Source organism: Chionomys nivalis, chromosome 7 (assembly GCF_950005125.1).
Source record: "Chionomys nivalis chromosome 7, mChiNiv1.1, whole genome shotgun sequence".
NCBI lineage: Eukaryota > Metazoa > Chordata > Mammalia > Rodentia > Cricetidae > Chionomys > Chionomys nivalis.
In genome coordinates this window covers 53,867,145-53,879,024 of record NC_080092.1, presented here as the reverse complement: position 1 = coordinate 53,879,024, position 11,880 = coordinate 53,867,145, and the positions used below count along the sequence as shown (strand labels likewise).

Here is an 11,880-nt window from a genome sequence, read left to right as displayed (position 1 = left end):
GAATTTCTCTAGAGCCAGGTTTCTTGCTAACCCTATAATGGCTCCCTCAATCAAGGTATTTCTTTCCTTGTTCTCATCTCTGCCTTCCTCCTTCTCTACTATCCCATTCCCTCAAGTTCTCCTCACCCCTCCCCTTCTCCCCTCCTCTTTCCCTTCCACCCTCCTTTCTCCTCCTACCCCCATTTTTTAATTGATTAATTGATTATTTAGAATTTTGATGTTTAATTTCTTGAGTTCTTTATATATTCTGGAGATCAGTCCTTTGTCTGATGGGGGGTTGGTGAAGATCTTTTCCCATTCAGTAGGCTGCCTTTTTGTCTTATTAACTGTGTCCTTTGCTTTACAGAAGCTTCTCAATTTCAGGAGGTCCCATTTATTTATTGGAACACTCCTGCACTTGCACATGAACTTGTGTGCTTCTGTTCATGTTATTGTGTAGAGGTCAGAGGAGCACTTTGTCTCCCCTTCCACCATACGGGCTCTGGAGATGTCAGCAGGCTTGGTAGCAGGTACTTTCACAGGCTGAGACATTTTGTCAGCCCCCAATTGAGTAGTTTTATGTAACTATCTCTATGTCTCCAGTTCCTTCTTTTATCTTGTTCTGTTCCTCTGGGCAATTTTCTCACCACCTAGTCTGGTGGTCTCCCAGATAACCCCACCCACTTGTATCTGACCTGGCTCATGGCCCTGCTCACAGTTCACCTCTTGCTTGCATAGGCAGACCAGTTTGTAGTGATCAGGGCTTGGGGACACTTCTTTCATTTTCTGTCTTTGAGCTTCCCTTCCTCATGCAGCTGCTGCAGCCGTAGGCTAGATGGAGGGCCCACGGAGCTATCCAATCACCAGAGCAAGACCCTCTTTCCCCAGCAGGGCTAGGAGGCTGAGAGTGATGAAATCCCACTGGGGTGGTTGCAGCGTGTTCAGCAGGACCCTATGATAAGATGTCTAACAGTTGCAGGGCAGCTGTATTGAGGTTGAGAGGCTGGGAGCCCACAGGAAGTGACTTGGTGCTGAGCTGATGCAGCTTTGTTCAGCACCCGTCCTGGCACGGAGGCTGCAACTGTCACTCCTGGGAATGTCCACAGAGTGCATCGATCCTTGGGCAGGACGGCCACAGAGCCAGACTCAGAGTCCAGGTGGGGGGTATGGGGCCTTGGCTTCAGGTGGGTGTCTGCCTCCCCCCACATCTGCCTCCTGGAACCTGCCTCGCTGGAGAGCATCCTTGGCTGCGGCTGTTCTCTGCTACATCAATCTTCTGAACTACATGAACTGGTTCATCATCCCAGGTGAGCAGGGAAGGGGTGACCCAGGGCAGGATCCCCAGGTACCCCCACCCTACAAGCCATGTCTGTGCACCCATCATGGCCTTCCTCCCAGCACCCATCCTTCTCTTGGAGCACATCTCTGGTGGTCTCCCCTCACTAAGTGGTCTCTAGCCTCTCCTGAATGGTCCCAAGCCAAAATGGGACACAATGTTTGGGGGCAGGGACATTAGGAGTAGATAGATAGGATCGTGCTCTGCAGCAAAGGCCTCAGGTTGAAGATGGAGCTGCAGGCAAGGTTATAGAGGGCAGGACAGCTTGGCCCAGCTCCCAAGTGAGAGTGGCTCTTCCTGGACTGTTTCTGGGGCAGCTGGCTGCTGGCCTACCTTGCGCAGTTTGCCTTCCTTCTTGTCGGAAACAGGGCAAAACCTGCTTCTGTGTTTTGTGACTCGCTTATGCATTCTCTGTGACGAATGCTTTTCTCGTTTGCTTTTCTCTTCTAGGCACTCATTCTTTCCTTCATCAATTCATAGCCAATCCTTTCTTTTTTTAAATATATTTTTTGGTTTACTTAACTTTATTTTATGTGCATTCGTGTGAAGGTGTCAGATCCCCTGTAACTGGATCTTTAGACAGTTGTGAGCTGCCATGTGGGTGCTGGAAATTGAACTCGGGTCCTCTGGAAGAACAGTCAGTGCTCTTAACCACTGAGCCATCTCTCCAGCCCACCATAACTTCTTAGAAAGATCATTCTAAGCCGGGCGGTGGTGGCGCACGCCTTTAATCCCAGCACCCGGGAGGCAGAGACAGGCGGATCTCTGTGAGTTCGAGGCCAGCCTGATCTACAAGAGCTAGTTCCAGGACAGGCTCCAAAGCCACAGAGAAACCCTGTCTCGAAAAACCAAAAAAAAAAAAAAAAAAAAAAAAAAAAAAAAAGATCATTCTAATCTGTGTATCTGTGTGTGCATGGGTGTGTGTGTGTGCATGTGCAAGCACTTGTGTGGAGGTCAGAGGACCCCTCCGTGGAGTCGGTGCTCTCCTTCACCTTTATGTGAGCTCCAGGGATTGAACTCAGGTTTCCAAACTCATTCAGCAAGTGCCTACACAGGCTGAGCCAGCCATCTTGCCAGCCTTCTTTTCTTTTTTGAGGCAGGGCTAGACTCAAACTCACTATGTAGCTGAGGCTGACCTTAAGCTGCTGATATTACTGCCTTTGCCTCCTGAGAGCAAGAATTACAGGCATGCCACCACAATGGTTTATGTAGTTCTAGGGATCGAAGTCAGGGTTTTTGTCCATGCTAGGCAAGCTCTCTACTAACTGACTGATGTCCCCACCTCTTTTGTTTCTTTCTTTGTTTTTGAGACAGGGTCTTAAGTAAGACCAGTTTGGCTGTGAATTCACTATGTAGTTGAGAATGATCTTGAACTGCCACTCCTCCTGCTTCTGTCTCCCAAGTGCTGAGACTGCAGGTGTGACGCCATGCCTAGCCAACCTTCGCTTTCCATCACCCACATCATCACTGTGCACTGTGAGCAGGAGCCTCTGGTAGGACCCAGGAGAAACTCAGATGTGTGGTCCCTACTGCCGGACAACTGTCTTAAGGGGCACAGAAAGAAGCTTACCAATAATGACCATGCAAGGCAGAGAGACGGTGGGCAGTGCAGATGAGGGGGCTCAGGCCAGGCTGCGAAGCCTACTCGAGTAACTGCAACTGCTGGCCATGCCCAAAGCCAGGGCGTTGAGCCATCAGTTGTGAGTTTAGGATAGCCAGGAACCTCTGGAATGAATGGGAGTCTGGGGCTGCAGACATTACCAGAGCAGGACTGTGTCTTTGAGGAACTCAGAGGGACACAGAACATGGGCCCAGCTTGCTCAGATGTGAGGCAGAGTGGGGTGAGTGCCAGCAGAGCAGCCCCGAGGAGAGTGACTACAGAACTGACACACAGGCACTGTTTTTCCTGGGCCTTGGGAACTGGGATGACTGGAAGGGCAGTAATCATAGATGTGAATGGAGGCAGGTGAGTGTACTGATCAGAAGTGGCAAGAGGGAGAAAAAGCAGGAAACAATCCCCCAGAGGGTGTTTGGTGCAAGATCACAGGCTTTTGAATGGCGGCCTGGGAGCTTGTACTTTCTGATCCAGGCAATGGGGAACCATGGGAGAGAAGCTTAAGTGGATTTGGGTCCTTGGAAGATACAAGGTGAGCTGGGGAGGTCAGTTCAGAGGCTACCACAGGGGATCAGGCTGACCTTAGTATGGGCTGGGGGGCTTGGGGCAGTGGGGTGCTGTGAGGGGCATGGGGCTGCTGGGAAGTGTCACTGTGCACCCTTCTGAGTCTTAGCCCCAACTGCAGCACTCTCTCTGCCCTGGGAGCCCCCAGTGGGGCTCTCAGACCCTGAGACCTGCCTGCCAGAGTCCTTCCTTCTTGGGACTTCCTTTGGCTGTGGTCACAATGGGGAAGGCTTGGAGAAGTGAAACCATGCAGGGGTTCTTGGGGACTGCTGGGGTCAAACACTGGTGTAGCAGCTAAGAGTCTCCTGTAGAAGTAGCGCTTAGGAAGACCAGGATGGTAGAGACTGGGGGAAGAGCTGGTTTTGCCCTTGGCCTTGGGTTACCCACAAGGTTGAGAAGTTCACAGGAGACAGATCAAGGGGACTCTCCTAAAAATGGAAAATGAGCGCACTCAGAGGACTTTTAGGTAGCTATTTTTCTTGCTAACTTATGTTGCATATTTTCCTTTCTCTCCGATGATTATGCCATCTGGTGTCATTAAAAGATGAAAAAGGGCCGAGGATGTAACTAAGTTGGTCGAGTGCTTGTTTGGCAAGCATGAAGCCCTGGGTACCATCCTTAGCAACCCATAAAACCAGTGCGGTGGCACATACCTGTAATCCTAGTACTTTGGATAGAGTCAAGAGGATTAGAAGTTCAAGGTCATTCTTGGCTACATAGAGAGTTTAAGGCCAGCTTAGGCTATATGAGGATTTTTTTTTTCTCAAAATAATAATTTTTAAGGTGAAAGAGATATACAGATGTATATGTTTGGCTGTTACGGAGACCGGGTTCAAACCAGATGAATAAATGAACTCTCCTACCTGGTGCCTTTTGTTCTTTGATCTTCATCTAATGGCTGTGAAGATCATATCAGAGGGGTGGATGCAGGGCTTCTTGTGGGCGGGGCCCCATGTGGGGACTTTTGTTCCCCTTCTGTGATGCTGGAAGGGGGAGCTGCCTCTGTCAGAGTAGCAATCCTTGCTCCTCCCATTCCAGCTGGACAGTCTTGGGCAAGTGGAGTCTGTGTATCAGGCACAGTGATGGTCCCGCCTCTCCTTTTGAGACAGGGTTTCATATACCTTAGGCTGGCTTTGATGTCTGCTGGCCTCAAACTCCTGATCCTCCTGTCTCCTCCTCCTGATTGCTGAGATTACAGGTATGTGCTACCTTGCCTGACTTTGGTGTGTGTGTGTGTGTGTGTTTTTCTGTTGCTGCTATTGCTATGTGGTTGTGAAAGTGTCCAGGTAGGTAGAGATGAAGACTGTGGGCCCAGCTGCCATGTCCTGTGCTGTGCTGCTCATCTGGGCCTGTCCTGATTTCAGAAGAAGCAGCCTGGGAGGGTAGCCGGGTGGGTTGCTTCCCATCAATGCTGTCTATCTGTCCTTAGGAGTATTACTGGATGTCCAGAAGTATTTTAACATCAGTGACAGCCATGCTGGTTTGCTGCAGACAGGTAAGGAGCCAGTTCTGGACCCTGGAACAGGGCTCTTTTGTTATAGTGTGGTGGGTTCTGTGGCCAGTTCTAGACCCCTAGACTTCTGCAGGAAAGAGCTGGGTCTCGAACAGGCTCTGGAGCTGGAGTCAGCTGCAGGATGTACTGAGGGAGACAGACTGGGGAAGGCTCCTGAGTGTTCCTAGTTTCCAACCTGGTTGTAGCTCAGCTGGGTATTCCAAACAGAGAAGCCAGAAATCCCAGTGTGTGCTTTTCTCTCACAGAGTTGAGAAATCTAACAGGCTGTAGACAGGTAGACAGACACACCTTGATCCTCAGGTGGGCTCAGAAGGGCTCTGGGTTGCAGAGAATCTATTAATCCAGCATCAGGGAGCAGCCACACTCCATTCCAAGGGATTGGTTTATGAGACCATGAAACATAGGTTAACCTTCCATGTAAGCTTGGGTAAGTGATATACACCTATGTGAATGCACACAGGGACACACATGGTCACATGATGCCACATGTACACTGTGGGTCCTCTCTGCAGCCTGTCCCTCGCCCCAGTTGCCCTCTATATTCTGGGGACCAGTTCCAGGACCAATAGTTCCAGGCCAGTCTGGAACTTAGTGAGTTTTAGACAGCCATTATTACATAGTGAGACAGATCCTGTTTAAAATAAAAAGGCATGTCTGGGTGTAACAGCACGTGCCTTTAATCCTAGCACTCAGGAGGTGGAGGCAGGTAGATCTCTGTGAGTTCCAGGCCAGCCTGTCTACAGAGTGAGTTCTAGGTCAGTCAAGACTATCAACAGAGATCTTGTCTCAAAATTTAAAAAAAGCTTAGTGTTTGCAGATTCCCTACTATAGCTCCCTCTAAGTTCAGGTCATCTCCAGATGACTTGATATAGCTAACACAAATCTATGAAAACCATTGCTGCAGTGTTTCACTTAGGGGCTGGTTAAAAGGAGAAAAGTCTGTTCGAGGTCAATGTGGATGTTATGCTTATTGAACTATTTCAGCTTCAGGCAAAGGTTTTACTTATTTACTTTTTATTAAACTCATATTTTCATCTATTTCATTTTGCTTTTTGAGACAAAATTTCATTACGTAGCATTGACTGGCCTGGAACTCTCCATGTAGAGCAGGCTGGCCTCAAACTCACAGATCTCTCTCTGTCTCTGCCTCCAAGGTGCTGGGATTATCGGTGTATATCACCTTACTGGATTTATTTATTTTTAAATATTTATTATTCTATGTGTACGAATGTTCTGCTTGAGTGTGTGTATATGTGCTGCGTGTATGCTTGGTGCCTTTGGAGTTCAGAAGAAGGCTCTAGAGCCTCTGGAACTGGATTTACAGATTGTTCTGAGCTGGGAACAGATAACAGATTGTGGATGCTGGGAGCTGAACTTGGATCCTCTGTAAGAACAAGTGCTCTTAAATCTGATCCATCTCTCAAAAACACTTATTTATTTATTCATTCATTCATTCATTCATTCATTCTTTCATAAGGCCTCATGTAACTCAGGCTGGCCCTGAAACCATCAAGTAGCCAAGAATGATCTTAAACTCTTGATCCATCTGCTTCTTGCTTCCCAGAGCTGAGACTACAGATTTTATACAGATAATAAAAATGTTTTAAATGTCAACTGAAAGCATATGAAGGAATAGATAGTTCTAGAAGGAATGAAAAGAACAACACAGATTTTCTAACACTGGGACTGGTGACACGTGCTTCAGGAGGCAGAAGCAAGTAGATCTCTATGAGTTGGAGGCTAGCCTGGTCTACATAGTGTGCTCTAAGTCAAACAGGCCTCACAGGGAGACTTGGTCCTGAACAGAAGAAAACAAATAAAACATCACCGAGAGCATTGGATGTACGTATATTTGTTATCCCTGGGAAGTAGAGGCAGGAAGAAGAATCAAAGTTATCAGCTACATAAGGAGAGAGAGGTTACCTGGGCCTGAGACCATTTGTTCAGTGAGATGCCATGTGTTTTTCATGAGACAGACAAAAATGAAATCCCAGCTCATATCAGTTGGTGACAAGAGCTCTAACATGCACTTCTATGCCAGTGTAAATTGATATAGCCTTTTTGGAGCCCTGTTTTGGCAGCAGCTATTAAAATTTTAAACGCCATCAACACTGGAGATCACTCTCTGTGGAGTATTAGGTTGAACCATACTAAACTGCTGGTTTTGTAGGTCAAAAGTGGCCTAATTTTCACAATTACATATTACTTAACCTAGTACTACAGCAGGTCATGGGAGAGTGGGGGGGATTGGGACCTGAGCTGGGCATTCATTGGGCTAAGGACACGTCAGCCATCTATGATCAACAAATAGGTCTGAAAAAGCATGGGATAAAACCGGACTCACTGAATATAACGGACAATGAGGACTACTGAGAACTCAAGAACAGTGGCAATGGGTTTTTGATCCTACTTCACATACTGGCTTTGTGGGAGCCTAGGCAGTTTGGATGCTCACCTTACTAGACCTGGATGGAGGTGGGTGGTCCTTGGACTTCCCACAGGGCAGGGAACCCTGATTGCTCTTGACAAGGGAGGAGGACTTGATCGGGGGAGGGGGAGGGAAATGGGAGGCAGTGGCGGGGAAGAGGCAGAAATCTTTAAGAAATAAATAAATAAAAAAAAGAAAAGAAACACAACTATCAAATAAAATAATAAAAGGAAAAAATAAATAATAATAATAAAAAAAACCAGAGTCCCAGGTTTTAGACAGAGCACTCCTAAATCTTGGCCTTTTGATAGTGGATAAGGTAAAAGGGGAGGGGTTTTTAGGCCTTCATTGTCTATCTGCTAGCTTTACCAACTAGGAGCCCAGGACTCAGCATCCTGCAAGGAAGGAGGAGATTTTATTTTAGACACAGACATTGTGCATTAGTTTATCCATGTGGTAGCCAGCTGGGCAAACCCAAAACTAGGTCTTCGTTCTCACAGAAGAGCAAACACAACACTAATAAGTGCTTTGCTTAGTTTTAGCTATTACAAATATTGTTATAGTCTGCAACAGTGACTCACCAGTTAAGAGCACTGGGTGGGCTGGGCAGTGATGACACACGCCTTTAATTCCAGCATTTGGGAGGCAGAGACAGGTGGATCTCTGTGAGTTCAAAGCCAGCCTGGTCTATAGAGTGAGCTTCAGGATGTCAGAGCTGTTACACAGAAAAACCCTGTCTGAAAAACCAAACCGAACCAACAACCCAAAAATGAGTACTGGTTGCTCTTCCAGAGGACAAGGGCTGGATCCTGTGTCCTCACAGCCACCTGAAACTTTAGTTACAGAGGATCCCACATCCTCTCTGGCCTCTGTATACATGAAGTACACACACATACATGCAGATAAAACAACCATACACACAAAATAATAAAAGTTTTAAAAAATGAAAAGAAACATTTTTATTACATTTAGTGTTGCGTCTGTGTGTGTGCTCTTGTGCATGCGTGTGTGTGTGTGTGTGTACGTCATGATGTGAGTGTGGGGTCAGAGGACAATTTTCAGGAGTTGATTCTGTCCTATCACCATGTAGGTCCCTGGGATCAACCTCAGGTCTTCGGACTTGGTGGCAAGCATCTTTACTCACTGAGGCATCTCAGCTGGCCCCTTGTCTTTGTGTTTTTGAGACAAGGTCTTGTTGTGTAACCCAGGTTCCCTTGAAGCTCTGGTCCTTTTTTCTCAGCCTCCTGAGTGCTGTAACTACAGCATGCACCGTGCCCAGCTTGAGGCAGATGTAGCTGGAGATGTAGTCCCCTTAGTAGGTGCTTGTGTAGGATGCACAAGGCCCTGGGTTCTATTGCATTGCGTAAAAACAGGGTATGGTGACACACACCTGTAGCACTAGCAGCCAGGAGGTAGAGATAGGAGGATCAGAAGCTCAAGGTTTTCCTCAAGCCTTGGATGCCTGAGATCCTGGTCTAGACGAAGGTGTTGGTGTGGAGAATAGTACGTGTACTGAGGCACACCACTTCTTCCCCCAGCATCCCGCATCATCATTGGTTTGTAGTCCATGTGCTTGTTTCAGATTCCTCCTCTGCTGGTCCAAAGGTCCGACCTCCCTTTCCTTTACCCAGCAGCAGGTGTATGAGGGACAGGTCAGAGCAGTTCCTACACCCAAGCTCACAGAAGTCATGCATTCTTGCAAATCCAGAAGGCTAGTGTCTACTCTGTGTTGGTGGCTCTACATTCTTTTTATGCTGTCTGATGTCAGCTTCCCAAGACTGGGGTGATGCTCAGAGGCCTTATAGTAACATAAATCAGAGTTGAGATTTGGTCCATGCTCAGTGTCATACACTCTGGGCTGTGGGTTGTATAATGGACCAGGAAAGTAAGATTCAACTTTTTTATCTCTTCCTTCTCTTGCCCTGGGCCCACTGCCAAGATGCCAGCTTGTGGCATCTGTGCCAGGCCTCTTCCCTGGGCCAGAACGGCTGTCTGCCCAGCCACCCTCTTGGAGGATCCAGGCTGTCCCTTGTGTGTCTCCTCCAGTCTTCATCGGCTGCCTGCTGGTGTCTGCGCCTGTGTTTGGCTATCTGGGTGACCGCCACAGCCGAAAGGCCATACTGAGCTTTGGGATCCTGCTGTGGTCAGGGGCTGGCCTCTCCAGCTCCTTCATCTCCTACCAGGTAAGGCCCACATCCCTGCCCAGTCCCTGGAACCTTCCCCATCTGTTTTCTTCCTGATCCAGTTGCCTCAGAGTTCCCTTCTGGTCCAAGCCATTTCAGGGACTGTACTGCCGGGGCCCTGGAGGGAGCTGTGGTACAGCCTCTAAGCCTGAATAGGGAGGCTGTTAGACATGTTTTGTTGTTTTTGTTTTTACTTTTTTGAGACAGGGTCTCACTATAGAGCACTGCTGTCCAGGAACTCACTTTGTAGACCAGGCTGGCCTAGAACTCCCAGAGATCTGCCTGCTTCTGCTTTCAGAGTGCTGAGATTAAAGGCGTGCATCACTAAACCCAGCTGTTGTTTTTGAAACAGTTTCTCACTCTGTAGCTCCGGTTTGGTTGGACTCTTCATGTAGAAGAGGTTGGTCTTAACTCTCAGAAATCTGTGTGTGTCTGCCTCCCAAGTGCTGAAATCAAAGGCATGCACCACTATGTCCACCTGGCCCATTAGATTTTCTTATTTTTCTTTCTTTTCTTTTTCCTGTCTCTTCTTCTTTTTAAAATGTTTTTTAAAGATTTATTTCTTTATTATGCATATAGTGTGCTGCTGGCATGCATGCCTACATGTCAGAAGAGGGCACCAGATCTCATTATAGTTGGTTGTGAGCCACCATGTGGTTGCTGAGAATTGAACTCAGGTCCTCTTGAAGAACAGCCAGTGTTCTTAACTGCTGAGCCATCTTTCCAGCCCCCTTTTCAATGTTTTTTTTGGGGGGGGAGGGGGACAGAGTTTCTCTGTATTTTGTTGTTGTTTTTGTTTGTATTTTTTTGAGACAGGCTCTCTCACTATATAGCGAGGGCTGTTTTACAACTCACTTTGTCGACCTCTCAAACTCACAGAGATCTGCCTGCCTCTGCCTCCCAAGTGCTGGGTTTAAAGTGTGCCACCACAGCCAGCGTGGCCGGTTAAACTTTCTTAACTGGAGGCTTCCTGGCCCTTCACTTCACTTCCCTTTTGGGGAGACTTTGTGGGAGTTGGGGGAGGTTGATGTAATAGGTACTGTCTTGGGAAACTGCCCCAGCTAGCAGAGAGCCAGAAGAAGGATTTTCACTCTGTTCTGAGCAGGCAGTGGCTATAAGCACCAGTAGGACCACACATGTGAGTTTGGGAGCCTGGAAATGTTTCTCGCTCCTTCCCTATGGGCCTTTGTCATGAGATCCCTTTAGACCTTCTGACTCATCCTCTGGCCCCTTGTCCCATGGGAAAATTCCGGATCTCACCATGGTCTTGTGCCGACTTATCCAGTATTCCTGGCTCTTCTTCCTGTCCCGGGGGGTCGTGGGCACTGGTGCAGCAAGCTACTCCACCATTGCACCCACCGTCCTGGGTGACCTCTTCGTGAAGGACCAGCGAACCTGTGTACTGGCTGTCTTTTACATCTTCATCCCGGTCGGAAGGTTGGTATCCAATTCTCCAAAGGTAAACTGAGGCCGAAGGAATCAGAACGGGCTGGGATCTGAATCCCGCCATTGCTCCTTCCTTCTCCATCACTGCATCTCTCTGAGCCTGTCTTCTTGGCTGTAGTGAGGACAACGCTGCCGCTCAATGGGCTAGTCGGGAGGGAATTAAGTTCCCGGAAGGGGTGAGACGAGGCAGTGTGGCCCACTGGGGAGGGTAGCCTTGGGAGCCCAGTGAGGAAGTAGCCCTGCAGCCAGGCCCCTGAGCTCTGACCCTCATTTCCTGAACCTGCCTGACTCAAGCAGGGGCGGGGTTGGTGGTGGGTTATGTCACGCCTTATATGGAGGGAATGGCACAGGGCCTGGGCTAGGAACCAGAGGTCACTAGGGGTCTGACCAAGGGTGGCGTAAAACTGGCCCTTTCTCAGGGAATGGGCTCTGAGGCTCAGAGAACTGTCTCCCTGGGCGGGGGAGCCAGTTCCCTGCAGTCAGACTGGCTTGGGTCCCACCTTCCACCCCTCACTGCCCTCTCTCTTACTCCACTGTTGCAGTGGTTTGGGCTACGTGCTGGGGTCAGTTGTGGCGGAGCTGACAGGGAACTGGCGTTGGGCCCTCCGAGTGAGTTCCACTTCCTTTTTATCCCTCTGCTTTGCCCCCCGGATCGGCTGGGACTTTCCAGTCTTCTGTGGCCTTAGCCGCTTGGCATATAGTACCTGGCGCCATGTGGGGTGTTGGGATGCTGGTGATTGGGGCCTCATGGGGAATATGGACTGTGGAAATTGTGACCTTGGGGTTAAATCTCAGCTGCTCAGTTTGCTGGCGTGT

General features: G+C 48.6%; 1 protein-coding gene across 2 annotated transcripts in view; it reads left to right on the top strand.

The window, feature by feature from the left end:
* Positions 1 to 1,075: 1,075 nt before the first annotated feature.
* The window catches only part of Spns3 (SPNS lysolipid transporter 3, sphingosine-1-phosphate (putative)), a 53,123-nt gene continuing 42,318 nt past the window's right edge, over positions 1,076 to 11,880 (top strand). For both annotated transcript variants that reach the window (XM_057776052.1, XM_057776051.1), the window contains exons 1-5: positions 1,076 to 1,286; positions 4,924 to 4,989; positions 9,482 to 9,618; positions 10,904 to 11,055; positions 11,607 to 11,673. In XM_057776052.1, coding sequence (XP_057632035.1) covers positions 1,076 to 1,286; positions 4,924 to 4,989; positions 9,482 to 9,618; positions 10,904 to 11,055; positions 11,607 to 11,673 — 633 coding nt within the window. The remainder of the gene's footprint in view (positions 1,287 to 4,923; positions 4,990 to 9,481; positions 9,619 to 10,903; positions 11,056 to 11,606; positions 11,674 to 11,880) is intronic.